Source organism: Paramisgurnus dabryanus, chromosome 8 (genome assembly GCF_030506205.2).
Source record: "Paramisgurnus dabryanus chromosome 8, PD_genome_1.1, whole genome shotgun sequence".
Classification (NCBI taxonomy): domain Eukaryota; kingdom Metazoa; phylum Chordata; class Actinopteri; order Cypriniformes; family Cobitidae; genus Paramisgurnus; species Paramisgurnus dabryanus.
This window is the reverse complement of record NC_133344.1, coordinates 17958286-17985320: the sequence shown is the minus strand read 5'-3', so window position 1 is coordinate 17985320 and position 27035 is coordinate 17958286. Positions and strand designations below refer to the sequence as shown.

General features: G+C 37.0%; 1 protein-coding gene across 1 annotated transcript; it reads left to right on the top strand.

Moving 5' to 3' along the window:
- Positions 1–4441: 4441 nt before the first annotated feature.
- trpc4b (transient receptor potential cation channel, subfamily C, member 4b) lies at positions 4442–26719 on the top strand. Its single transcript, XM_065280803.2, has 11 exons — positions 4442–4675; positions 5059–5486; positions 12155–12673; positions 21286–21622; positions 21891–22030; positions 22155–22468; positions 22679–22874; positions 23168–23359; positions 24219–24260; positions 24366–24455; positions 25481–26719. The coding sequence occupies exons 2-11, from the start codon at positions 5109–5111 to the stop codon at positions 26033–26035; spliced, it is 2763 nt and encodes a 920-aa protein (XP_065136875.1). The 5' UTR covers positions 4442–4675; positions 5059–5108; the 3' UTR covers positions 26036–26719.
- The last annotated feature ends 316 nt before the right edge of the window (positions 26720–27035 follow it).

Genomic DNA, 27035 nt, shown 5'->3' with positions numbered 1-27035 from the left:
CATGCACCAGAAAGTTAAAAGTGTTTAAATTAACTTTACAACTAAGACGAAGGCTGTTCTGTAATGGAAATACGACTGGAGGGAGAGCTGCACAGGTTTGGTTTGACAGCCAGTCTTCTACTGGACTGATTATAGTAGCAAAGTAAACATTATCCAGCCTTGGTTTACAAAAGTTATTTTGCTTACAGAAAGCAAGCCAATGTCTGCTTCTACTGTCCTTTATCTGGAATCTGATACACAACAGGAAATAGGAAGCGTGTCGCTAAACTATTCATCAGTGAAATTACAAAGCACAGCTGAATTGAAACTTTCAACACAATACACAACATTTCTGAACTTTAGGATTTATGTGACATCATCTGTTAAACACACTTTTTTGTAAAATCGATTTATTAAACTGAACATGATTTTTTGTTTGTCTTTTTTACAGTTAGATTTTATGCACTTGGCAGATGCTTTTGTCCATTTAAGCTATACACTTAATACATCCCTATCTTTATTTAATGCATCCACTTAATCTTTGTACAGCGTGTCATGAATGTGTTAGTATTAAGCCTAGCCCCATTCATTACTTAGGATCCAAACAGGGATGAATTAAGAAGCCACCAAACACTTCCCTGTTTTCCCTATTTAAAGAGCACTAAGTTTGCAGCAAGTCAACCTCGGGGTGTAGTAACATCATCACTCCTGACTCCTCCCCCTCTCGCTCAATCTTCCGTCAGTATTACTGCACCCAAGGTCGAAGTGCTGCAAACAGAGTGCTCTTCTGCCATACAATATAGTTCTCATTTTATTATTTGCTTAAAAAATCTCCATGTTTTATTTTGTGCCACCTTACTTACTCGTGTAACTACTCATGTAACAGTCTTTAAAGGTGCAGTGTGTAAATTTTAGCGGCATCTAGTGGTGAGGTTGCGAATTGCAACCAACGGCTCTGTCCACTGCCCAACCCTCGTTTTTGAAATGCATAAAGAAGCTACAATAGCCACCACCGAAAAAAAAATTTCATCGTCGGAGACAACTTAGTAAAAAAGTTTGTCCGTTAAGGGCTTCTGTAGAGAAATGGCGGCACAAAATGGCGACTTCCACGCAAGGGGACCCTCACTGTTTGTAGATAAAAATGTCTCATTCTAAGGTTATAAAAACATAACGGTTCATTTCAAAAGGTCTTTATACACCACTGATAATATAGTTTTGTATATAATTTTGCATTTCTTTAAAAGAGATCCTTCTAAAAATTACACACTGCACCTTTAAATAGGGAAAACATGGAAGTGTTTGGTGGCTTCTAAATTCATCCCTGTTTGGATCCTAAGGAATGAATGGGGATAAGCTAAATGCTAACACATTCATGACCGATGTACAAAGATATAGTGCTCACATTGAAAAAAGATAGGTATATATTAATTTGTCTAAGTTGAGGTAGGAACATAGTAAAATATTGAAAAATGGTGGTGTTTTCCTTTAATTATACTGGGACATTTAAGTAGTTTATACAAACATAAAACAATACATGGTGTACATCTTGAAACAAAATGATTGCAATGTTATATAGTATGTTAAGATATGTCAGTGCATTATGTTTTTAAATAAAACAGCTCAAACTTGGATTTTAGTTTGGGACAAGGATAAGCCCTGTCTGGGAAACCACCTCTTTATGTGTATGCATGTGGGATTCAAACCCACAACCTTTGCAATGCTATGGCACAGGTTTCATTTAAATCTCTTTGTCAGCTGAACCCCATTGACTTAAATGATTTACTTGAAGTACCCCTTGAAATATTTCAATAATTAAATTTTTTTAAAGCATATTTTTCATAAATTTTAAAGTTTTTATCAGTGATATTTTACATTGTTATGTTACTATTATCTGTTATTGAACCTTTATCAAAGGTATAAATTAAACTTATTTAAATTAATTTAAAACCTTTTTAACCATTAATCATTTTCATGATCATATGGACCTTACACTCTCAAAAATGGTACAATAGCGGTCACCGGGATGGTTCCCTTTCAAAAAAGGACCCAATATGTACAATTTAGGAACAGATATGTCTCAATTTGCAGCCTTTAGGTGCAAAGGTGTACTGCCCCAGTGACAACTTTTGTACCTTATTTCTATATGAGCTTTGAGAATTATCACCTGCTGGTTTTGTTCCAGTTCATCCTTTATTAAGCTAATGAGGAATTATTTTATTTAAAAAAAAACGTTCAAACCAATGAGTCATTTCAACCCAAACATTATCCCCTCATAATTGCAAAAACTTGCATAACCCGCTGCGGGTTGAAAGGGAACACAGAAACCATTTCCCCCAAAGGGTTCTGACATGAAACGTTCTTTATGAGTCTTCTGAAACAACAATCAGACTTCATCATTTGCATCATCTGTCTAATTGTGCAGTGCCTTCACATCAGAGCTTCATGTAAAATACCCTGAGGTATTTATATATTTTATTTCAAAGTCTGCACAGCTTTGGTCGCACTTTAGGATTCGGTTTACATTACAGGCCAAGCCTATAAAGCCTAAAGCTTTAGTGAATGAAACATAGATGTTGCTTGGCTACTATCACTTCAATCTGGAAAGCACAAGAAACCCTGATGTCAAGATGACAAAGAGCGAACAAACAGCCGTTTGCTCATTCTCACCTTATTTCATTCTTTTTGACTACAACACAAACTGTCATGTGCCAAAGAGGATATAGCACCATCTCCTTATCAAACCGGTCAAATGTAATTATGCGCCTGAGCCATACAGTACTGGCATGACTGAGATAACATAATCGGTCGAGCTGGAGACATTTAAAGATGTAAGGGTTTTAAAATGGATTAAATTGCATATCAAAAAGCAGATAGTCTTGCTAAACTATAGCATAGGTGAGCATTCACTATAAAAAGCCATTACATAACACATACCACTTATTGTGCCACTCAGATAAAACGGTGCCAATTTTGGACAAATAAAAAAGTGCCCAATTTTAAAAGACTTTACTCTCCTTACACTTTGTTTAACTGGTCTGCCCTTAATCCTATTGCAAACATTTAGTGTGCATATCTCGAAATAGACTGATTTATGTTTCACTCAGTTTGTTGTGCACATATTTAGCTGGAGGGATCAACTTATCCTGAAACTCTAAACAAACTTTGATTGCTGTTAAAAACTGTATGTTAGTTTTAATTAATATTATTAAAATTAGTTTGCAAAGTAATAAAGACAAATACAGAGAAACACAACTGCATTATTAGTGTTAGCAAAGATAATTTCTAAACAACTTGGCATGAACAAATGTGTCAGATCTGAGAAACACTGACTCGCTGCACAAAGTAACACAAGCTGAAGTGACATTTATGCATTTGGGTCCCAGATGGACCTCTGGTCATTTGCCTGTGTTATCACGGTGTTATTTTGCATTTTTTGGAATTATCTTGTTAGCATTGAGTTACCCAGGGAATGCACATGCACACAATAATGCAAACATTATATGCACGGTTTGGATAAAAGCATACCAAATATCAAATGTATATTGTACAACATCAGCAGCATTTAACAAACGGCATAACAAACAAACAAATAACCAGCAACAATTAAATTAAAAGACATTTAATTAATTGAATTAAGTCGGAGCAATTAAAACAACATCCTATTGTTCCTCATGACGGAAAGCAGGTCAAATAATCTCTCAGGAGTACAAGTCTAGACAACACAAGGTAATTTTCTGAACCTTTTCCTCTCTCTAAAACCTTCTAATTCAGTCAGCAACAGCATATTATCGTTTTTAAAATGGCTCAGTGTATTTAAAGGTTCATTATTAGATGTGCTTGTCACAGAATATAGCAGTCACTTAAAGTATCACCCATTCAACGCTCACCCCTTCTTTAAAATATATCAAGCACTTCTAACCAACTCCTAATCCAATTTTTAAACTCGACCTTAATGTAAATTGCTCACTAATTAATACATTTTCCATTTTATGTCAAAGACTTCCAAGGTATTGCACAAATAAGGTTATGCATGCTTTTATTCTGCACTACCTGATGTTAGTATAAGGCGCCTGCTGCCAGCACGAGCTTATTCAGAAACACGAGCTGCGCATGTAATGTTTCAAAAGTATTATTGCGCCTGCGTCATGCTTAATCTAATTTTATGTCATTAGATTCACATGTTGCTTCTTGAGAGCATTTAAGATAACATTTAAGGACACGTGGGTAGACCATCAACATTTTAACCAGTTTTTAAGGATTTAAAGTTAAGTTTATGTGGATTAATTCACATGTGCATTATTGAAGACACGTACATTACCAGGTACAAATAAGGACATTAACATTTGTTTATTATTATTTAGTTTTGGTATACCCCGATGCACATACAGTATGCTGAAATATGCATTGCGTAATTCAAATAAATACTAAATTGGCAACCATGTTTCAGCATCATGTACGTCAGCACAGACTCAGCAAATATGAAATAACAGACGGGAGACCATATGATAAGATCTAATGCACTGTGCACACAGACAGGCATCTGCTGGGGCGTAATGGTTACTCCAAAAACGATTATAGCGTCGCGTTTGCATCATTCGCCATGCGCAAACATCATCATGCGGCTCCAAAAGTATCTTCTTCGATGAAGTTGTATTGAATTTATAAATGTGATGATCGAAGTAATTCCATCAGCAAGGTAAGTTTAATATTGCCCTATTTATAGAGTAAAATCTAAATTTTGCGCATGCATGCATGTAGTTTTAATATAATTGTTTAATGGTGATCCACATAACCAGGATACTTTTTCAAAGTTTACTCGTGATGTAATTGAATCTATTTTTGACTCAGGTTCGCATCGTAATTGCACTGCGTAAAGCATGCTATTTAGAGGCATTTTGCCTGCTTTATTTCAAAGCACCAGGCAGGGCTAATATTACTTGCAGTTTGATGTTTGAAATTAACTCTTAAGAAATAGCGCAGCAGTGATGACTATCTGCGCAGCTGTGCCATGCTCTGCATGACCCCATGTAATAAGCCATCAATTTGGGTGGGTATTACTTCCCATGTGTTTATTTTCAGGTTGGCTCTACTGCGCGCTCCTCGGCTGTTTTGTGATGGACTAAGCCACAATGTCTCAGCTGTACTACCGCAGATCGGATAACTCCTCGTACCGGGATCGCATCCCGCTGCGTATAGTGCGCGCCGAGTCGGAGCTTTCGGTGCAGGAGAAGTCCTACCTCAGCGCTGTGGAGAAGGGAGATTACGCCAGCGTAAAACAGGCGCTGGAAGAAGCGGAGATCTACTTCAAGATAAACATCAACTGCATTGATCCTCTGGGGCGCACTGCGCTGCTCATCGCCATAGAGAATGAAAACTTGGAGATCATCGAGTTGCTCCTCAGCTTCAACGTGTATGTCGGGGACGCTCTGCTCCACGCCATTCGGAAAGAGGTAGTGGGCGCCGTGGAGCTCCTGTTGAACCATAAGAAACCCAGTGGAGAGAAACAGGTTGGTTCTTGATATGTATAAAGCACTATAATAACAACATAACTCTATTATAATATTTCATTAAATAACTTCATGGAATGCGCGTCACTTGACAACTTTATGGTGTGTTTGCTTTGTTAGTTCAAATTGGTTAAAACAGCTGATAAGTGTCCAAATCCAGTTTGAAACTATCAAACTAACCCCCCCTGGCAGTTGAAAGCATGGCAAATGGCAAAGACTAGCAAACCACATACATTTTAAACTGAATTCGTTTTATTAGGCCCTACAGCTATAAGAGAACCTAAAAACTGCTTGTGTTAAAAGTTCTGTTCAAAATGAGTTACAAAGCCAAGGTCTTGCGTTTTAAGCAATACACATAAAGTAGCCTAACCTTTCCTGCTTTAGAGTAGCCTGCTTTTTATTTAACAGTCTTGCCTGTCGGTCCATTTTCTCTTAACTGTGATTTGATTTATGCTTAATTGGATGGGAACAGACTGATGCGGTTCTGTTTCAGAAAAATGATGGAAAGGATGAACCAGTGACAACACAGCAGCTGCGCATCTGATCGCTCCCTCTTCAATTCCTGAGATCTCTCTCTCTCTCTCTCTCTCTCTCTCTCTCTCTCTCTCTCTCGCCTCAATCTATCTTCGTTCCTGCATACATTAATGGCACATTTGCAAAACTTTTTGATATGCAAATATCTGAATCAGCATGACTAAAGACCACAAGAGGGCGAGTGAGTACACAGAAACAGGTTGTTTACTTTGATTTTCTAAACACTGAAACTCTTCTGATCTAAATGCGTGCCTTTGCGCCTTAGCTACGTCTGATGTCATGCGTTTCTTCGGAATTATTACATTATTTTATTATGTGCAATTATCTATTAGGATACTTTGTTGTTTCAAGTTTCACAAATATTTTTTACGTGTATTTTACTTATCTATACTGGAGCCCAGGAATCACACGTGCAGCAAGGAAAGCGAAAGGTGTGTTCGACGTTATGTTCCGCGCAGACCGACAGGTGGATGATTTCAAAGTACCGCGAGAGTAGACGGATACATTTGATTTTCGCGTCACTCTCGCGGTACTTTGATGTAATCTACTTGTTGGTCAGCGCGGCGCTGGATGAATTTGAAAACACTTTAGATGCCCCGCTGAATGACCCCTCTTAAATGGTTTTGTCTCAGGTCTATCGCCCAATAAACCAGCTAAATCCAATGCAAGGTAGAGTTACTGCTACTGGTCACTAAAGAAGGTACAAATTAATTTTGTTTAGTTAATGCTTACAATGTAAACATGGTCCGGAAACCAGGCCTATATCCGTTCGTTTATGCAATTCGTGAATTGACACGCAGTCTCATCATTTTAAACGGGATGTTTGCCATGATATTTCTTTTTCTTTAACAAAATAATACACACGAAAGTTTTATTTGTAACAACATACTTAACAGATATAGCCTAAGCATGAAGTTTACATACGCTAGCAGTATGTTCACTTCTCACTGGCAGTATTAAAGAGCACCTATTTCATTGCTAAACACGTTATTTTGTATATTTGGTGTAGTACAATGTGTTAGCGTGGTTTATGGTAAAAAAAACATTATTTTTCACATACTGTACATTTTTGTAGCTCCAGATTTCACTCTCTTCCTGAAACGAAAAGCACTGTGTCCCTGATTGGCCAGCTAATCTGTACGTTGTGATTGGCCTGAATACCTCTGACATCAGCCGGAAATGTGACGCTCCTTACCATGTTTGAAAGATTTGCTCACAATGCAATGCTAACAGGAGTTAACTTACAGGCTGTGAGTCCGAAGCGGGAGGAATTATGATAATGTCGGTCTTGTCTACATCACCAATCCCAGGAAGTAAACTGTTGCCTACAATCCGTGTGTTTGTTGTAGTCCAAGAAAAGAGATTTACATTGGAGATGATAACTCTCGTCATCGTTTACTTTGGGATATGTACCTTTTGCGTATTGTTTAAGATGTACATGAGTTGTGCACATTTGTAAAGTACACATTTAATTAGTTGTCTAGAAGTTGTCTATTCCTCTTTATTTAAAGAATTTGAAGCAATTTTGCAAATGTCTGTACTTGTTTGGGGTTTTTATATTTCTACAAGTGTGACATTTTAATTTTTTTCAGCTCCTTCTTAAAGGGATAGCTCCCCCCAAAAAAGGAAAATACTTTCATCATTTTCTCATCATCATGTTGTTCTAAACCTGTATGAATTTTCTGATGAACACACAAAAAAAGATATTTTGATCAGTGACACACAGCTGATTGTAACCATTGACTTCCATGGTCGGAAAAACAAATACGATGGAATTCAATGGGTACCATCAACTGTGTGCTTACCATCATTTATTAAAATATCTTCTTTTTGTATTCATCAGAAAAACATGAAATTCATACAGGTTGAGAACAAGATGAGGATGAGAAAATGATGACAGAATTTTCATTTTTGGGTGAACTATCCCTTTAATTTATTCACCATATTTTGCTTGTGGATGAGCTTCAAAGTGGCATATTGTAGAAGTAGCTGCCAGCCTGTACATGTTTCAAACTAGTCTAAAGCCTTCAAATAGTCAAACTTTTGTTATTGCCACTGTGGGGTCTTTGGCTCTTGTAAAAAGGAAATAGTTGAGACAAATGTGCTAATCACCCCATACCTTCTAATCTCTCTCTCTCTCTCTCTCTCTCTCTCTTGTGCACGCCGTCTGGCCCTGTTTCTCTCTTTCACACTCTATATTTCTTTCTGTCTTTCGCTCTCTTGAATTTGTCTCCCCCCAAATGTGGTGTGATCACGGAGTCCTGTCTGCTAAATGAATAAATGTAATGTAATAAATTAATGCCACGATGAGAATTACACTAACAATGTGAGCAACCCTGGGGTTTTTATCACAATTGACCCTGTTAACTGGTTATTCTAATGCATCTCAAATAATCAAATCACAAGTGCTTAATACTAATATGATAAGAATCCAAATAGTTTTCTTATTTGACCACTTAAACCACATTTTGAATCACATGACCACTTTTGCTATTGTAGCGTAAAGTAAAGGTTCGCCGACTCATCCTTCAATCAAACATTGCCCAAACCAAGCATTTTAATTGTGTTGGTTAAATGCAGCTTTAAATGTAAAGTGTGTAATTTTCACGCCACTATCAGCATCAAACACATATGTGAACAGAACATCTTTAATATGCCAGTGACACAGATAAAACATTGTGGATAAAAGCATCTGCTAAATGTATCATTTAAATGAATGAATTAGGTGAATAACGCACATCTGCTCATTTATTATTATAGGTACTTGACTAAAATAACTATGAGTTCGAAACATCACGTTTGTGGCAGCATTATAATTCAAGCTTATGTTAATGCAGTGTGCCAACTTGCACGTAAATACCGGGCGTGAAAGGCAGTCTCTCGCCCGACTACTTGTGACTGTGACACGAGAGACGTCTATTAAAACTGGTGTAAACAGATCCAATTTTAAAGCATTATCACATACCACTTTGCCTTCCTGTGCCTGTTTTAGATATTTCAGATATATGCCCAAGTATGGTTTTAAATGTTGTCTTTAAGTATACAGACCGATTTGCCCTTCGCACTTCTTTATTCATGCTGTAAGTATATTTAGTTAGAAGCAAAGATTCTGTATTATGAGAGATCATGCTTATCTCACATATGTATTACATATTCAATGTAGAAATTTTAGGCTCAGTCTTGTCGGTAACACTAGTTACATTGTTACGTTAATTTTAAAGTTATGCTATAGAAAATGTGATAATTTCCACTTCTGAAGTCATGGTTTCAAGCTTGTTCTCAGGTGTGTTATTTTTAGAAAGAATAAAGGACACCAGGTTCATACTTGCATTAATATGTAAACACATTATGTACTACTTTAGATGTAAGGCAATGAAAAACATGAAAAGCGGATAAAAACTTGCCACAGCAGAAATCCATCTCTTATTCTTGCAATTTTTATTAGTTTGTGGCCCACTCATTTCAATTTTTTAATACCAAATCCGAACTACCCAGAGGTAAACACGACATCAGACGATGTTCATGTGAAATCTTTTACCTAGGAAACTTATATTTATGATAATACCGATAGCATGTGAAGCAATCAGTAAATTTCAAAAATATCTCTTAACAGAAATGCAATATACATTACTGTATTATAAGCAGTGTATAAAGACCTTTCATAATGAACTGTATTGTTTTAATTGTCTTAGAATGAGCCGTTTTTTATCTACATACACCACAGGTCTTCTTACATGGTAGTCGCCAGTGATGCGCGGGTTGATCCGAAATGAGCGAGTGCCTGCGGCCCCCCGCGGTTACCCGTGGTTACGAGTCATCCAAAAATATTTTTAATGATATTTGGGTCGCGGTCGGTCGGGTCATTTGAAATGCCAATTAACTACTTTTAAAAAAAGCGGGCAAGGGAGCTTTTCGGGTATAATATCATTTTTTTTTGTGTGGTCCGAGTTGCGGGTGAGTTAGTTGAAAGCGTCGGTCGGGTGCGGGTTGTTTATACATTGACCCGCGAATCACTGGTAGTCGCCGCCATGTTTCTAGAGTAGCATTAAAAATTGACAAACTAAATAAATAGCGCTTTTTGTCCCTGGCTGCATCCGAAACCGCATACTATACTGAATGAGATACTGAAAGATGATACCTACGTACTGACCGTTAAAACAGTAGGTACTGTATAGTATGAATCCTGGTAGTATGAATGCGATTCGGACATACTACATCTGCCATGTTGATACATCAAGTGACTTATGTCTTTATCACATCATGTCATACCAGAGCGAAAACAGCCGCATCGCCGCCATGGACTGTAAAAAAGATGGACGACGAGACGTCGCCTCCCTCAATCGTAATGAATTGAAGCAAAAAATGTCCGACCATGGTCGTCGCCATGTTACATTAAGACTCAGCTTGGAGCCAAGGCATGCGCAGAAGGAATCGTCCATGGAGCCAGAGGCGTAGCCGCAGTATCAAACTTCCGTCAAAACGCTTGCGCGCCAAATTCAACCTCGCCAATCGTAACGACATGCACCGTTTCTATAGTATCAAATTACTAGCTAAAAAAAACGTATTACAAAAAAGAACATATATCAGCGTGATATCAACTACCTGAAAGGACCAAAACCATCTTTTAGAAACGTTTATTGAAAGTGTAAATAATTTTTTTATTTAGAGCAGAGTCCCATTTTTTTAAATGGAGAGGGCGGGGTTTATGACTTGTACTGCAGCCAGCCACCAGGGGGCGATTAAAGACCCAGCGGCTTTACTTTTCAAGACTTATGAGGCACACTCGAAGTGTCCATCGTATGCACGCTGCAAAATCTAACCGGAAGTAGTAGGTCATCCGGGTACTTTTCACATACTGTTTTTGGAATACTATGTATTCTGACATATTACTCGCCTTGCCTACTGCTTTTCACCTACTATATAGTATGGAAATAGGTGGTTTCGGACGCAGCACCTATGTTGTCTCAGATGACAACATGTTTGTTCAGTGGCAGCTGCTACCATAGCTTCTCATTTCGTTTTCAGGTCAGATGCAATTCCCAATCTTACCGCTAGATGCTGTAAAACACATTACACCTTTAAGCCTAAATGCTAAAATAGACTGATTGTTGTTCAATTTCAAAAACTCTATGTTTTGTAATACTTCTATATTTTGTAACAAATGTATTTTGATGAAAGTACTTGATTGATAGTTTTAAAAAAACACTGTATTATTTTCAATGCGCGTGCAGTACAATTTTGGAGTAGTGCCATATAATTGACTGGATTGTAGGACATTTTCTTTGTCTGTTTTCACGATGATAATGATGCTTATTTAGGTTCATTGTCTTGCAAAAATGCTTTTCCCAAGACAAATTTTCTTCAGACTAAAACAGGTGGTTGCTCCTTATGTTTTGTGCCATCCATTCTATCTTCTATTTTATTAAGGTAACAAGTCCTTGGTGATGAAATGCAGCCCTACGGCATTGTGCCTCTACCATCATAATTTGTTCTAGCTATTGGGTTTTTTGTTGTGAGCAATTTCAGATTTGCCGTACACATATTGCTTTGGCCAGAAATGCTCCATCATGGGAAAAGATTTTGTGTTCAGATGAGACCTTTACAACACCGTGATACTTTTAAAATGTAAACCTTGGCAAACTCCAAATTGGATTTCATGTAGTTTTTCTCAGCTCTCTGGGTCCTTCAAAATGACAACTGGCTTCTCTGGCAAGGGTTTTTTATTTTGCTTTTTCTATATATGCAGTGTCAGGGGTTTTAAGTTGCTTTTTTATGCAGTTTAACTAGCACTGTATCAAAACACTTGCTTCACACCTTTTCCCAAATTGTTCATTTTATTGTTATTTGCAATGCTCTTTAGTACTTATTTTTTCAGATGCACAATGCATGATGTAAATTTTAAGGCAGTACGCGTCCTCAATATGGCAAAATTGTTTTTGTCCTGAGTACTTATTCAATATTATGCACATTTAAATATTACAATATGTTTTGTACAAACAAACCAAATCTCAAACATTGGAATTGCAATGTAGATTACTTATAATTTAGTGAAATGCAAGTTTAACATTCAGAGAGATAGAGAAATTTCCCTGTGATGTCTTTAGTAATACCATTTGCTTCTACTTTATCCATAGGTGCCGCCCATATTGCTCGACAAACAATTCTCCGACTTCACTCCCGACATTACTCCCATCATTCTGGCTGCTCACACCAACAACTACGAGATCATCAAGATGTTGGTTCAGAAAGGCGTGACTGTCCCCCAGCCTCACGAGGTACGCTGTAACTGCGTGGAGTGCATCTCCAGTTCGGACGTGGACAGTCTGCGGCACTCACGCTCCCGACTGAACATCTACAGAGCTCTGGCCAGCCCCTCTCTTATCGCCCTGTCCAGCGAGGATCCGTTCCTCACCGCCTTCCAGCTCAGCTGGGAACTCCAGGAGCTCAGCAAAGTCGAAAACGAGTTCAAGGCCGAGTATGAAGAGCTGTCCCGTCAGTGTAAATGCTTCGCCAAAGATCTCCTGGATCAGACCAGGTCCTCCCGTGAACTGGAGTTGATCCTGAACTTCCGTGATGATATCGACCTACTGCAAGATGAGCCCACCAATGAGCTGGCTCGCCTGAAATTGGCCATTAAATATCGACAGAAAGAGGTAGAGATTATGATGTTTGATATTCTTACCTGTTGTTGTTGTAAAGAATGACTTTACCATGTGTTTTCAAGAAGGTCCTCTAAGCAATACTAAAAAAATGCTGGGTAATTTTAATTTGGGAAACTATACTGGCTTGTTTTTCCCATGCTGCCATTGTTGGGTCAAATATAACCATTTTCTGAGTTAATTTAACTTAATTTCTTTTTAAATTCTTCTTTTTGACCCAACACTGGATTGAAAAATAACCCAGCATTTTTTAGGGAACCAGATGAAGCTAAAGCCTCATGTAAATAAATTTGTTGCGCCTTAATATAAAAGCACTGAAGTGTGACAAGGCCGAAGACCGCTGTGATTTACTTATGCCCCAGCACCATGGATCTTATACCAGGATCTTGTTCTTACTGACCTGACTTAATGCAGTGTGGAGAGAGGAGTCATACACTTACAGCCTGTAGTGTTGGTTCGTAGCTAATAATTACTTTACTTTTAGATGCATGTGCTAATTTCACGGCTCAGTTAGTACGTGTTTTATATTCAGACAGCACTTGCTGCTACTGCAGTCAAGTTTTTAATTTGGGTAACATGATAAATGAATCGTAAAAACTATTTGCATGCATAAAAAAAGAAAGTTAAATGCCTAAAAGCAATTTCAACACAATGCAATTCTTTAACCATGACAATTTATCATATTAAGATCAAATTCAAGCAACCCTAAAAGAAAATGTTCTAATGAGTCATGTTACTGTAATTGTGTGGCCCCCTTTTGGTAATATGAAGGTATTACATCCTCATTTCTAATGCTGGGTACACACCAAAAGATTTTTTAGATTTAATAAGATTTTCAAAATGTGATAGACCACAAACATGAGGATAAAAAATCTGTTTTGCTCCTATGATGTGTGGTGTGCAATGATGTGTGAAAGACAGCTCACCACATACGAACAGATTTTCAACCAGAGTCTCGACTGTGAACACAGGAAATCTTGCGAGACAGAATAAGCATGGCGGACGATATGCAGGAAGAAATTTCAATGATAGTGTTTGGAATGATTTTCATAGAAAATTTAAGGGAAAAAACGAGAAGGGTTTGGGGGAAGTCGTGGAGACAGCGGATACATGGTCTGTACAAGTTCACTTTGCATCAACTTCACTTTGTATGACTGCTTCCATCTTCCATCATCTCTCTTTCTGATTGGATATTGTTTCGTTTCACGTGATAATCTTAAGAGTGTGCACGCGTTTGTCCTCAGGGTTTCCTTCACACATCAGAAGTTCTGATTGTAAATATTAAACGTGTTTAATATTTACGATTCACGATCTGGCAGCTCCGACTTTCTTTCAATCAGGTTTGCACATTCTTAACACACATCACACCAAGGGAAAATCTGATAAAATAATCTGTAGAACCATCAACTTCTCACGGGTCTTTGAAATCCTTGAAAGTGTGTAAATCTGGGCGAAAAATTCAAGGCCTGGGAAGTTTTTGAAATAGATACAGGTCATTGAAAGTGCTTGATTCTATTTTATGCAATGAAAAATATCCATATTATTCCCTGTGTAGTGTAGGATAATATCATAAAAATTCTAGACTTTTTAAGCACACATGCTAAACTGTGCGCTTTATATGCTTTATATATCTTCTGTATGCAAATGTTGATTCATACCAAAATGCTTTTTTGCGTAGATGTGTTTGACACAAACGTCTCTGATTACGTATGTAACTCTTGTTTTTCTGAGAAGGGAATGAGGTGTCTCCCTTGTCATACTTCCTGCGTCCCTGTTACGCCGCCTTTGTCAATATTTCAGATAGCGATATACTTCCTGGCATCCCTAAAGTGTCACCGCAGTGACACATAAGTGACTATAACAATGTATCTTAAAAGGTAACACGATGTAACCTTGCTCTCACTTGAAATGTGTCCCCACATTAGGCCCTTGAATTTAAAGTTAACTAAGGTGTGGAATCCCTGCATCAAGATAATCGGGACATAGCTAGGATTGTCGGAAGGGGGGAAATCGGCATAAATCAGCCCGATTATCTTTTGGTGCGAACCCAGCATTATTGTGCATCCTCATTTCCTCACATCTTAGCTTCACCTCTTTAGAATGTATGGGAAAGATACACTTTTTTTCACCAATTACAAATTCATTGGAAATGGCAGAACTGATCCTAAAAATGTGTGCAAAATAGCACTTAAAGGGGTTCACTGGCTGGTAATCATGGGGGAACAATTTTAGGTAGGCTACTATAGACCCTATGTAGAACTATGCTATGTAGAATCATAGTCGTGCTATTACCATATAGGGATAGGACGATAACTGGTTTCACGATTAACCACGATAAAATGTCCTGATGGTTAGTATTATCATTTAAAATGTAATTATCATTACAACCGTGTTTGATTACCGTGATTTTGAAAATTCGCGGTAAATCGTGTCCAGTCACAATCAGTTTGACGCAGATACGCACATGAAACATAGTTTTTTGCACAAGAAGGCATTTAAGGGATAATGTATTGTATTCATTCACAGTAAACTTATTAGACAGATTTATTTATTTTTTACCACAGAGATAATTTCAGGGACATGAAATTTTCAAAAATAAAACTTGTTCAAATGTTTTCTGTGTGTGTATCAGTTCTTTTTGAACATTTCCACCTCATTTTAACAACACCATGATAATATTGATAACCGTGATAACTTTGGCCGCTATAATCATGATATGAAATTTTCATACCGTCCCATCCCTAACCACATAGGTGCGATATAGCACTTAAAGTGGTTCCCCTATAATTATGAGCCAATTATACCACTTTGCTATTAAGCAACATAAAGTGTTGGATCATGACTCTTACCTGATCCCTAATTTAACCATGCATTTAAGTGTCTATTAAAATATTATCGATAACCAGGAAGATTGGTAGGAAACAAGCTTTGCTGAAGCTTGTTTTTATATTAGTTCATCAATACTTTTTCAGATAAGTCTCTGCTTGTAATTAAGAAAAAATCTACTGGCCCTTTCAAAATGTTAACATGCTTTTTTTACAGTGTTTCCAATCTGTTTAAATGTCCTTCTGTAAACAATCACAGCTCTCCTTCTCTAAATAGAACAGGGGTTTTTATGGGCCAGCTGTTAAAAGTTTGTACATTATGTGATGGTGTCGTTGTCTTGCATCTGCTCTGGCAGGGCATATATATCACAGCTGAGCCTTGTAATAAAATTTCTGTGGAAGGAATGCAAAATAGTGGCACGGGGTTTGAGAGAGCACCAAAGCTTAACCTTTTAGGTGAAGCATTAAACATTTGGTACTTAAAAAGTTTATTACAAAGACATGCCAGGATCAGAGGTCAGAAACCCCTCGCACATCCAAATACTTTCATGCACTGTAGCATTTACCATCACCTTTACAGCTAAAAGCTATGTAAGCTCTGACAAATGTTGGGGGGTTGTTTCAACCCATGGTTGGGTAAAATATGGACAAACCCAACTGTTGGGTTTACATTAACCTATGCTGGGTTTTTTCAACCCAAAATGCTGGGTAGTTTGTTTCAACGTCAAATATGGAAATTTTCTTGGTTTGTCCATGTTTTACTCTATAATTGGGCTCTGAAAGCCTTATTTATAAAAATACAGCAGTTTTAGGAAAACACCACTGCTTTTCAATATATTTTATAATGTTCTTACCTCAACTTAGACAAATTAATACATCCCTATCTTTTTTCAATTTGTGCACTTAATCTTTGTACAGCGCCTCGTGAATGTGTTAGCATTTAGCCTAGCCCCATTCATTCCTTAGGATCCAAACAGGGATGAATTTAGAAGCCATCAAACACTTCCATGTTTTCCCTATTTAAAGACTGTTACATGAGTAGTTACACGATTAACTCTTTCCCCGCCATTGACGAGATATCTCGTCAATCAAGAGAAAATGCTTCCCCGCCAATGACGAGTTTTTCCGTCTTTCCGCAATACCGCTATTATAACTTTTTAAACCCGGAAGAATTGCCCTATGGCAAGCTGCTGCATGTCCGTGTCTGTTTTAAAGATCGCTCTGAATGGGATCTCTATGAAAAGTCACAAAAATGGAATTATCTCTGCTTTTTGCTCAAAATGTGGTGTTTTTGCAGAAACCTACCCATATTCAAAAGCTAATTACAAAAGAACCACTGAAGGTAGGATGAAACGTTTTTTTTTTTTTTTTTGAAAGCAGAGGGTCTGTTCTTTCATTTGGTATATTGTATGTTTATATATTTGAAGAAGAACATTTTCTGGAAGACATTAAACTTTTGTGAAAATCATGAAAAACGCTGGCGCTTGCTGGCAACTTTTTTTAAAAACGCTGGCGGTGAAAGAGTTAAGTATGGTGGCACAAAATAAAACTTTTGTTTGGAACCATAGGAATGAATGGGGCTAGGCTAAATGCTAACACATTCAAGAAGCGCTGTACAAAGATAAAAAGTGCACGCATTGATAAAAGATAGGTATGTATTAATTCATCTAAGTGGAGGTAAGAACATAGTAAAATGTTGAAAATGGTGGTGTTTTCCTTTAAAATGGTAAAAGTGGTACAGCGAGTCAAGAGGAAGTGGGTATGTTGTACTTATTGCTGTAGAGTGTCTTTCTGGCACTAAAAAGCTGTACCCTACACCCAATTGTTTGCTCTGTATGCTTTATTTTGCGGTAGCATCCTTATCTAATTATGGTCATAGTGTCTTAAAGTACTGTTTTTGTGACAGGCAGTGGTGTTGGAACAGGGAAATAGTTTGCTGCTAATCGGTCCTGAAAGTGATTCTCAAACTTGACCTCATCGCTCTCAGAACGCCTGGCTCTGTTGTAATGAGGATGCATTTGTTTGTAATTAAGTTAGGCGCCCTCCCATTTCCGTTTGCCATTACAGATACTTTGTTAATGGCTTTGGACAGATCTCAGTAGATGAGATGAAGAGAACGAGGCAGAAGGGAAAACAAGCCTTTAAAAATAGAGTAAAAGTAAAACTGCTGGTCAAGCCAGCGCTATCTCACGAGAATTCGTACATAGTTTACGGGTTGGCTAATTCGTATTAATTCATACCACCACATTCATACATTTTTGTATGATTTGCCCCAAATCATTGGGGTTAGGTGCAGGGTTAGTGGTTGGGTTGCGTTGTTGTTGTTTTTTTCATGAGAGTCGTACGTTTTTGCATGAGTAACTTCGTATGAATTCATACGAATAATTCAACTCTTAAAATTTGTACGAATTCTTATGAGATAAGGCTAGTCAAGCTTATCTTAAAGTGACTGTAAATAGGATTTAAAGTGTTTTATTAATCAAAATCAATTTCTTTATTCATTAATATGTCCTTGTTGGTGTCAAATGACCTATGTCAGTGATCTGACTTTCTTTGTAAGCTTAGAATTTCTTCTCTTTACTTACATTGAACGGGTAAGTCCAAGGAGGCTTCCATGTCGTTCCGCCGTATTGATAAACTATAATAGCAGAGAGGGACAAAAAGCACTAGCCTACCAACGGGTTTCCACAACACGTTTTCATTCAGAACACGTGAACCAGCTGAAACAGAGAAGGAGATCAATGAGTACAGAACAGCTACCGTAGTTGCAACATGCATCCGGAAAAGGGAGGCGCTAGAGAACAATATTTGTTTGAATGCAAAATACAATTTCACCACTAGATGGGGGTAAATCCTACTTACTGTCCCTTAAGGGGGGGGGGGGTCAAGCTATTGTATGCATTCTGACTTATTAACACTCATGCTAAACATAGGATAGTGTTAAAAAACAGTTGGACATGTGACGGGAGTATTTCTGGGCCGAATGCACTTCGCCAGGGTTCGTACAAGTTCTGAAATTTTTTCGAACATAAAAAAAAATGATACGATATTTTAGTTGCAATAATCTTGCTTTATTTCTTTTTTGGCAATTTCAGTGCAGGAGGTAAAGTGGAAGTCCTTTTATGGGCACTTTAATCGGAAAAGCGCACGCACACACAAAACAGGAGCTGACACGAAATCCACTTCACGGAAGAATGATATTGTTGTTTGTGAGGTAAATTTAAGCTTGGTTAGCTTCACAAAGAACACTGTGAAAACAATGGATATAGTTTGTTTATCCGGGGTAGCAGCAGAGTTGTGCGTGTGTGTTTGTTTAAAGCTGGATTTTGTTAAATTGGGGTGGTCCCAACCGGGTCATGAGTCGCATGCAGTAAATAAAACTGCATCAAATGTCCGTGTTCTGTTGGCAATCGGCAAATAAGTGCATATAATAGGGGTGTGACGAGACACTTAATCCACGAGACAAGACGAAACACGGGATTGGGTTCACGAGAACGAGACGAGACGATATTTTTACACTTTTTAAGAAACCCTCAATCATAAAATAAATGAATAAGAAACTGAAATCACATTATTTTTTAAATGTTTTAACTAATCAAGGACTGGCCCTAACAATTATTTTGCTAACTGATAATGAAGTAGTTTGTTAATTTGGGGTAACAAAAATAGACCCAAGTGAGCAGTAGCATTTAAAATTACATAATAACGAAGATGCAATAATAATTGGTTCAAATAAAGTATTAAAACCAAGTTACATTAAACAACATTAACAAACACATTACATTTGTGGCATAAAAAGCATTATGTATGTATTATATCAAATGCCTGCATGGGGCGATAGACGACTCGCCTCGCGGACGCTGTCGTCACTTTCACTTTAGAGAAACGCTTATTTTTAGACAAACAATGGTTAAATCCATATTCATATTTAAAATATGTCCATTTCCTTACAATAGAAATGATACAGCCACTGTCATTGTTTGAGCAAAAACATGCAGACATTAAATCATGTAAACTCTGAGTGAGGGTTTAATCTGCTGAGACACATCTGACACTGATCAACAGACAAACACAACGCGTCTCAGACTTCACACAAGCTCCCAAACAAACATTATTGGAAACCTAAGCAAAAAAGCAAACGCAGTAAAAGACAAATATAATGCATGCACTGTAAAAGGGTCAAACAGAAAGCTGCATCCTCCGGAGGTCGCATATGCAGGCTGCATACGTCATCAAGGTTTATTTCAGATCATTAACTGAGCATTACATTCGCAAGTCGTGAGCATATTACAACAAATTGCAATTAACTAAATAATAAGTAAACTTTATAATTGTTAATAGTCTCTAATAAGACAGTAATGAAGTAAATGCAGTTTAAAAATGCGACCTCCGAAGGATGCAGTCTTTTATTTGAGAAACGGCCAGCACCTCCACAAGAAATCTCGCGAGACACATGTAATCTCGCGAAACACATTTAATCTCGCGAGATCTCGCCGCACAAGATCTCGTCACACCCCTAGCATATAATATAAATGACACGAACATGTAGGGAATCACAAGTTATCCAGAGAAAGTGGGATAAAGTTTTGTCTGTGTTGCTTGCCCATGACTCGCTCCGCCCGCGGTACACCTTGAGGGGGTCAGGTTTATTTGTAAAGAATCTGTAGAGCTCTTCTGTCTTTTATATATCTGATAAAGCTAAAGGCTCTTTTGATATATAAATGATGTAATACTACTCTATAGGTACTCATGATTAAGATGAGATAAGCAGAAACCGCGTGTGTTATGTGACCTTTAATGTACTGCATGTTACATGATGCAAAGAATTTAAAGAGTACACTGTAAAAAGCTCCTTGTTGCACCTACATGTTTAAGTTTAATTAACTTGAATTTACAATTAATTGAACTTTCTTGACTGGTGAGGAGTTGCTATAGATCATAATCAATAACTTCATTTTTATAATGTATAGTAGCAACTTCTTACTAGTTAAGAAAGTTTAAATGAATTAACTTAATTAAGGTGCAACAAGGAATGTGTTTACAATGTATGATTTTTTTATGACAGCTATTGCAAAGATTAAAAGCAGATTTAACCTTACTGTTGAGCAGTAGGTGGTGCTGTCACATGGTGATTTTTATTTTACAGTCTCAAAGGGTTGGCACAATTCGGCTTCAGTTCCCTTTTGACGTTTTTACTGTTAATTTCATCAATGTGATTTATGGTTTGGAATACTAGCAATCATTTCATATCTTTGGCGCAGTATATTTTGCAGATGATCTGACAGACATTTTAGAGAGATAATAATAAATCTATTTGAAGAGTTTGAGCAAAATATGTTCTCGATAAAAATGGCAGTTTTTTTCCAACCTTGGAATGATGGATACTGTTCTCGACACTTACAAGAAAGATTTTTCATAGAAAGTGAGACAAGTTAAGACTTTAAGTCAAAGAAATGCGAAGTTATAAGGGGATTTTTATGATATAGGTGGTGGACACTTTGTGTTTCTGGTTCTTTTATTGCTTATGAGAGCACATTTCAACTATTATTTGATGTCGCACTAAATTTTACTAATGCCATGTTAACCGACCGTTATGGTGTTCCTTTAGGTTGAATGCTTTTATATCATATGCAACCTATAGAACTCATTACAGTTTTCTGGCATAATCAAAACTCTTGTTATATACTGATAAAGAGATAGGTAGCTCACGCCCCAAACCACCTGTTCATACTTGAAGGACGCCATGTAATTTGTATTCGTCTCTGTTTATCTCTTTCTCAGTTTGTTGCACAGCCAAATTGCCAGCAGCTGTTGGCCTCTCGCTGGTATGATGAATTTCCTGGCTGGAGGAGACGTCACTGGGCGGGCAAATTTATCACCTGTGTCTTCATCGGCCTGCTCTTCCCTCTGCTCTCCATGTGTTACCTGGTGGCACCCAAGAGCCGCTACGGTCTCTTTATTCGCAAACCCTTCATTAAATTCATCTGCCACACAGCCTCATACCTGACCTTTCTGTTCCTGTTGCTGCTGGCCTCCCAACACATAGTCTCCAACAATCCCGATCGACAGGGTCCGAAGCCCACCACTGTGGAATGGATGATCCTACCTTGGGTGCTAGGTAAGCCCAGATCTCTGCAGAATTGTGACCTTGTCTGTAGATTTGGGGCATCAAAGTTTTTCTGTTTGACATAACCATATTCAGAAATTGAATTAGATCCTGAATAGTAAAGCTAACCTTGACATGTTACAGAGTAATTGGATGCTTAGTAAAAGTTTCTTTAAAATTAAAATTTTTTCTGCTTGTCCTTTGAACTTTTTTTTGTTCCTCTTGGACCGGAGAACCATGAAGGTTGTTGACCAACACAATTTTTTGGCCACCCTTATAGGTTTCATATGGACAGAGATCAAGCAGATGTGGGATGGTGGATTTCACGACTACGTCCATGACTGGTGGAATCTCATGGACTTTGTGATGAACTCCTTGTACCTTGCAACCATCTCTTTAAAGATTGTTGCATTTGTCAAGGTATTTGTCATGATTTTTGGAAATGCATTTCGTACCTTTAAAACATATTTGGAACAATACTACAGATTTGAGTTATTTTGACACGAAAATGGTTACCAACTAAATTAATCTTCTGTACTAACAGTATAGTGGGTGCAAACCCAGGGAAACTTGGGAAATGTGGCACCCAACACTGGTGGCTGAAGCGGTGTTTGCCATTGCCAACATCTTCAGCTCGTTGCGCCTCATTTCGCTCTTCACGGCAAACTCCCACCTAGGTCCTCTGCAGATTTCATTGGGTCGAATGCTTTTGGACATCCTGAAGTTCCTGTTCATCTACTGTTTGGTGCTTCTGGCATTCGCCAATGGACTTAATCAGCTCTACTTCTACTACGAGACCAGCGATGGGATGAATTGCAAGGGCATCCGATGTGAACGTCAAAACAACGCTTTCTCAACGTAAGCTTTAAGCATTTAACCTAATACCTTATGGGGCGGTTTCCCAGACAGGGCTTACATGTCGACTACATCACTTCCTATTATTTTCACTTCTGTCTTGTGCTAAATACTTTACTGTACATTCAGACTTTAGACCATAAAGTGGCTTAAATTTAGCCAAAATATGCTCCGTAACCACTCATCCTAACTGGCTTTTCCTTTGTTTTGTAGGCTGTTTGAGACCTTGCAGTCTTTGTTTTGGTCTATTTTTGGACTGATCAGTCTGTATGTGACCAATGTTAAAGCTGACCACAAGTTCACAGAATTTGTGGGTGCCACCATGTTTGGTACTTATAACGTCATCTCCTTAGTGGTCCTTCTTAATATGCTGATCGCCATGATGAACAATTCCTATCAACACATTGCTGTAAGTTCTGACTGAAAAAAATTGCTTTAGTAATGAATGTAAAAAAAGTAAATTTCTAATCTGTGTGTACATGCATTAACTTTCATTACAATTGTATTTAGGCTGTTTTTACCATTTTATATCTAAATTTAATACAGTACTTGACATATATTTTGGTGTCCTACTGATAAAATGCACAGTTGTTTGTACCTGGTTATAAAAGAAAAGATTCTGCCAAGAACGTAAATGAAAAATATAATTTCTCAGTAATGGCCTTCCTCTCACATCTGATCTGTTCTGGTCCTTTACTAAAGGACCACGCTGATATTGAGTGGAAATTTGCCAGAACAAAGTTGTGGATGAGTTATTTCGAGGAAGGAGGCACCCTACCATCTCCTTTCAACATCATTCCCAGTCCTAAATCCATATGTTACCTGATCAAATGGATTAAGGTGCATATTTTCAAGAGGAGGTTAAAGCGGACGGAGACTTTTGGGGCATTAGGGGTGAGGTTTATTGAAAAACTGTGTTCTTTATGCATATATGCATATATTTTTATTTAATTTTAATACATTTGCATAAAATTAAGAAATCATATTCAAAAGATTATTCCTAAAATATTTAAAATCTGTTATTAACTCTTCACCGTTTATTTAATACAAACATGTATGACTTTCAGAAATCTATATTAACTCTTTCCCCGCCATTGACGAGTTATCTCATCAATTAAGAGAAAACATTTACATAAAAAACATCTTTCTCATGAATTTTTATACACCCAATTTCTGAGAAAACTGAAGCCAAAATGTTTTTTACTAATTTGAAACTCTTGTGTATGTTTTGATAATCGTTCTGAATCTGATATCTAATAAAATTCCTTTACAAAAAATGCAATTATTTCAGCTTTTTGCTAACAAAATTGTATTTTTTTAAGGAAAAATACCCATATTTAAGAGTTTATAAGCATAGAAAAAAATATAGATAGGATGAAAGTTTTTTTTCCCCCATTTTGTTTGTTTGTTTATTGTTTGTTGAAAGCAGAGGGTCTGTTCTTTCATTTGATATATGTGTATGTTGTGAAACTTGTGAAAATCACAAAAAATGCCTGTGGGGAATGAGTTAATTTGTGAATTTGTATTTAAATAAATTTGTATAAAGACTGAGATTGTCGTTCATTGATATTCAGGCAATTTTTGTGTTTCACATTAAAAAAGTTAGTTTTTGGAACTGAATTAAACTTCTTTTTTATTAATTATGGAAATATTTGTAATACGATTTTCAAAGTAATCAGATGTCACTCTAATATTGTAAATCACAGAAATACAATTACTAATTCAAGAAATGTTTTTATTTTTGGCATTTCAGAGAAGGGCTGCTGAAAACGTGAGACTCAATCACCAATACCAGGTATTTTCTATTTTTAGTACTGTTTCTCTATAGGGATCTGTTTTTAATCATCATTGTGATCTCTAAAATACACTAGTTAATTTTTCTCTATTTTTTTAAATGCAGGAGGTCCTGAGGAACTTAGTAAAACGGTATGTGGCTGCTATGATTCGAGACGCCAAGACTGAGGAGGGGCTCACAGAGGAAAACTTCAAAGTAAGCTTAGTCTAGAACAAAACTATTTTTCACACTGATTTAAGAGCAAAAGTACACCAAGTACCATTCTGCTTACGTTATGTTTTACTGGCTTTAAACAACCTACATGACAGTGATCTTGGACTCCATACTGACACCTGTTGGTGTGAATGCTCCGTTACACACAAATTAAAACCCACTGTTGCATTTACGGTATCACAAATAATTAGTGTTGGGCAAAGATTAATGGCGATTAATCGCATACAAAATAAAAGAGATTTTTGGCATAACATATGAGTTTGTGCTGTGTATAATTATTATGTATATTTAAGCACACACATATATATTTATTTCAGAATATTTTTTATTTAATTTTTTAAAATTTATACATAATATAGAATATATAAAAATATAAATAAATATATATACACATATAAATGTTTCTTAAATGCATGAATGTGTGTGTGTATTCATATTTATGTATGTGTGTGCTTAAATATACATAATAATTACACACAGCACACACTCATATATTATGACAAAAATCACTTTTATTTTGTATGCGATTAATCGCGATTAATCTTTGCCAAGCACTACAAATAATACAATTATTTTGCAACCAAAGTTGTTTAATAATATCCGGTTATTGAGAAAATATGAGTATTACTGGGCATGTGATCTCAACATGGCCGCCACCATAAGGAAGGGCCAACCTTATGTAGAATTAAACATCTTTGTCTTCATCATATGATATACTTTTGAAAAAAATAATAAAAAATGGTTCCAAGCTTTCACTTGGGCAATTACCTTTTTAAAGAACCTAATATGTACCATTTAGATAGAGATATGTATACATTTGGTACCTATATGTACCTCTGGGGTAATAATATGAACGCTTTAGTTGGAAATGTGTAAAAAAAATTTGACAGTGTACATGCATCTTAAACATAAAGTAGTGCTCGTTATTCGTCTAAATATCAGAAGTCTGAGCACTTTGTTTTAAAAACTGAATTTCAAAAGTAATTGTGGACTCTCAACTTCAACAGGAGTTAAAGCAGGACATATCGAGCTTCCGTTACGAGGTCATAGGAATGATGAAGGGCAACCGGAAAAGTATTCATGCGAGTCAGAGTCCTGGCACAGAAGCTGTTAATGTGCCTCATTCAGACTGTTCATCCCAATATTCCTCAGCTCAACAGCAGCGCATTAAACCAAATTTATGTGACGTTACCATAGTTCTTCAAAAGCAAAAGTCTGAGGAGGCGAGGGAGTCTCTCAGCTGTCTGGCTAACGGCTCAGCGGTGGCTTTGGCCGACCCCACACCTGAAGATAAAGCCAGGAAAGACTTCCCCAAGGATTTCTCAGATTTCGGGTTGTTCCCAAAGACTCGAAAACAAACTGGTCTTTTTCTCAGCCCAAATAAGATCTACTCACTCACTGAAGAGGTAAGGGAAACAGATTCTGACAAATTGGACTGGATAGGAGAGGAACCGGTTGAGAAGCCTCTGGCAGGAGAGGTTGATAAAGAAGACGGACAATCGAAGTACCTGATGGTGGACGGGGAAGGTATGTTAGAAGATCAAGAGAAAGATGAACACTAGAATAACTGTATGTACTTTAACAGAGGATTATTTACAAATCTGAAGGATTTACGGTGTGAGAGATGGAGCTTTATCCTTTTACGCATGGAGGTGTAGATGGACCAAGTCCCTGGATTACCAAAAGGTTTGAGGTATCAGAAGATGCTGTTTTGGACTACAGATGCCAGCATGTGAAAGCATATATAAATACTTTATAATTTAATTTAATTTGGCACATTTTAACTGCCACCATGTTGAACATTTCTGCACTAATTTTAAGTAACTTAAAAAAAAAACAATCAGAGCAATTCTTGATTCAACTTAAAATGTCGGTGGGTACATTTAAAACATTGTTTGCGAATTAACAGCTAATATAGGTTTATCAAGTCATTGTTAAAAATCGGCAGATTATTTATGCAGATTAAATGAATTGTGTTTAGTTAAGTTGCAACTGTATATGACACAGCCATTTTGCTTACAACTATGCAATAAAAGTATAGAAATATGTATACATATCCCAGATTTGAGATTTAAATATAAATGCAAAATCAGATTTCTAAGCACTATCCACAATATTGTAAAGCTAGATATTTGTCTCGCTTCAAAGCTCATAAGTAAGCAGGTTTGCCTGACTGTAGCGGACCAATTGACAATCAATACATCTACCATGGTTATTTAAAAAATAAAATCTCACTCCTCTTGTGACATGTTGCAGGGTCAGATTTTTGCTGAAGTCATGCACTGCATCTTAACTGTCTCACACTAGCTAACCCTTTTCAATTCTGTCTTAATATTTGGGGAAATTGTATTCAATTTAAAGGGATAGTTCATCCAAAAATGAAAATTCATTGTTTTCTCATCCACATGTTGTTCTAAACCTGTATGGATTTCTTTTTTCTGATGAACACAAAAGAAGATATTTTAATAAATGATGATAAGCACACAGCTGATTGTAACCATTGACTTCCATAGTAGGAAAAACAAACACAATGGAATTCAATGGGTACCATTAACTCCATGT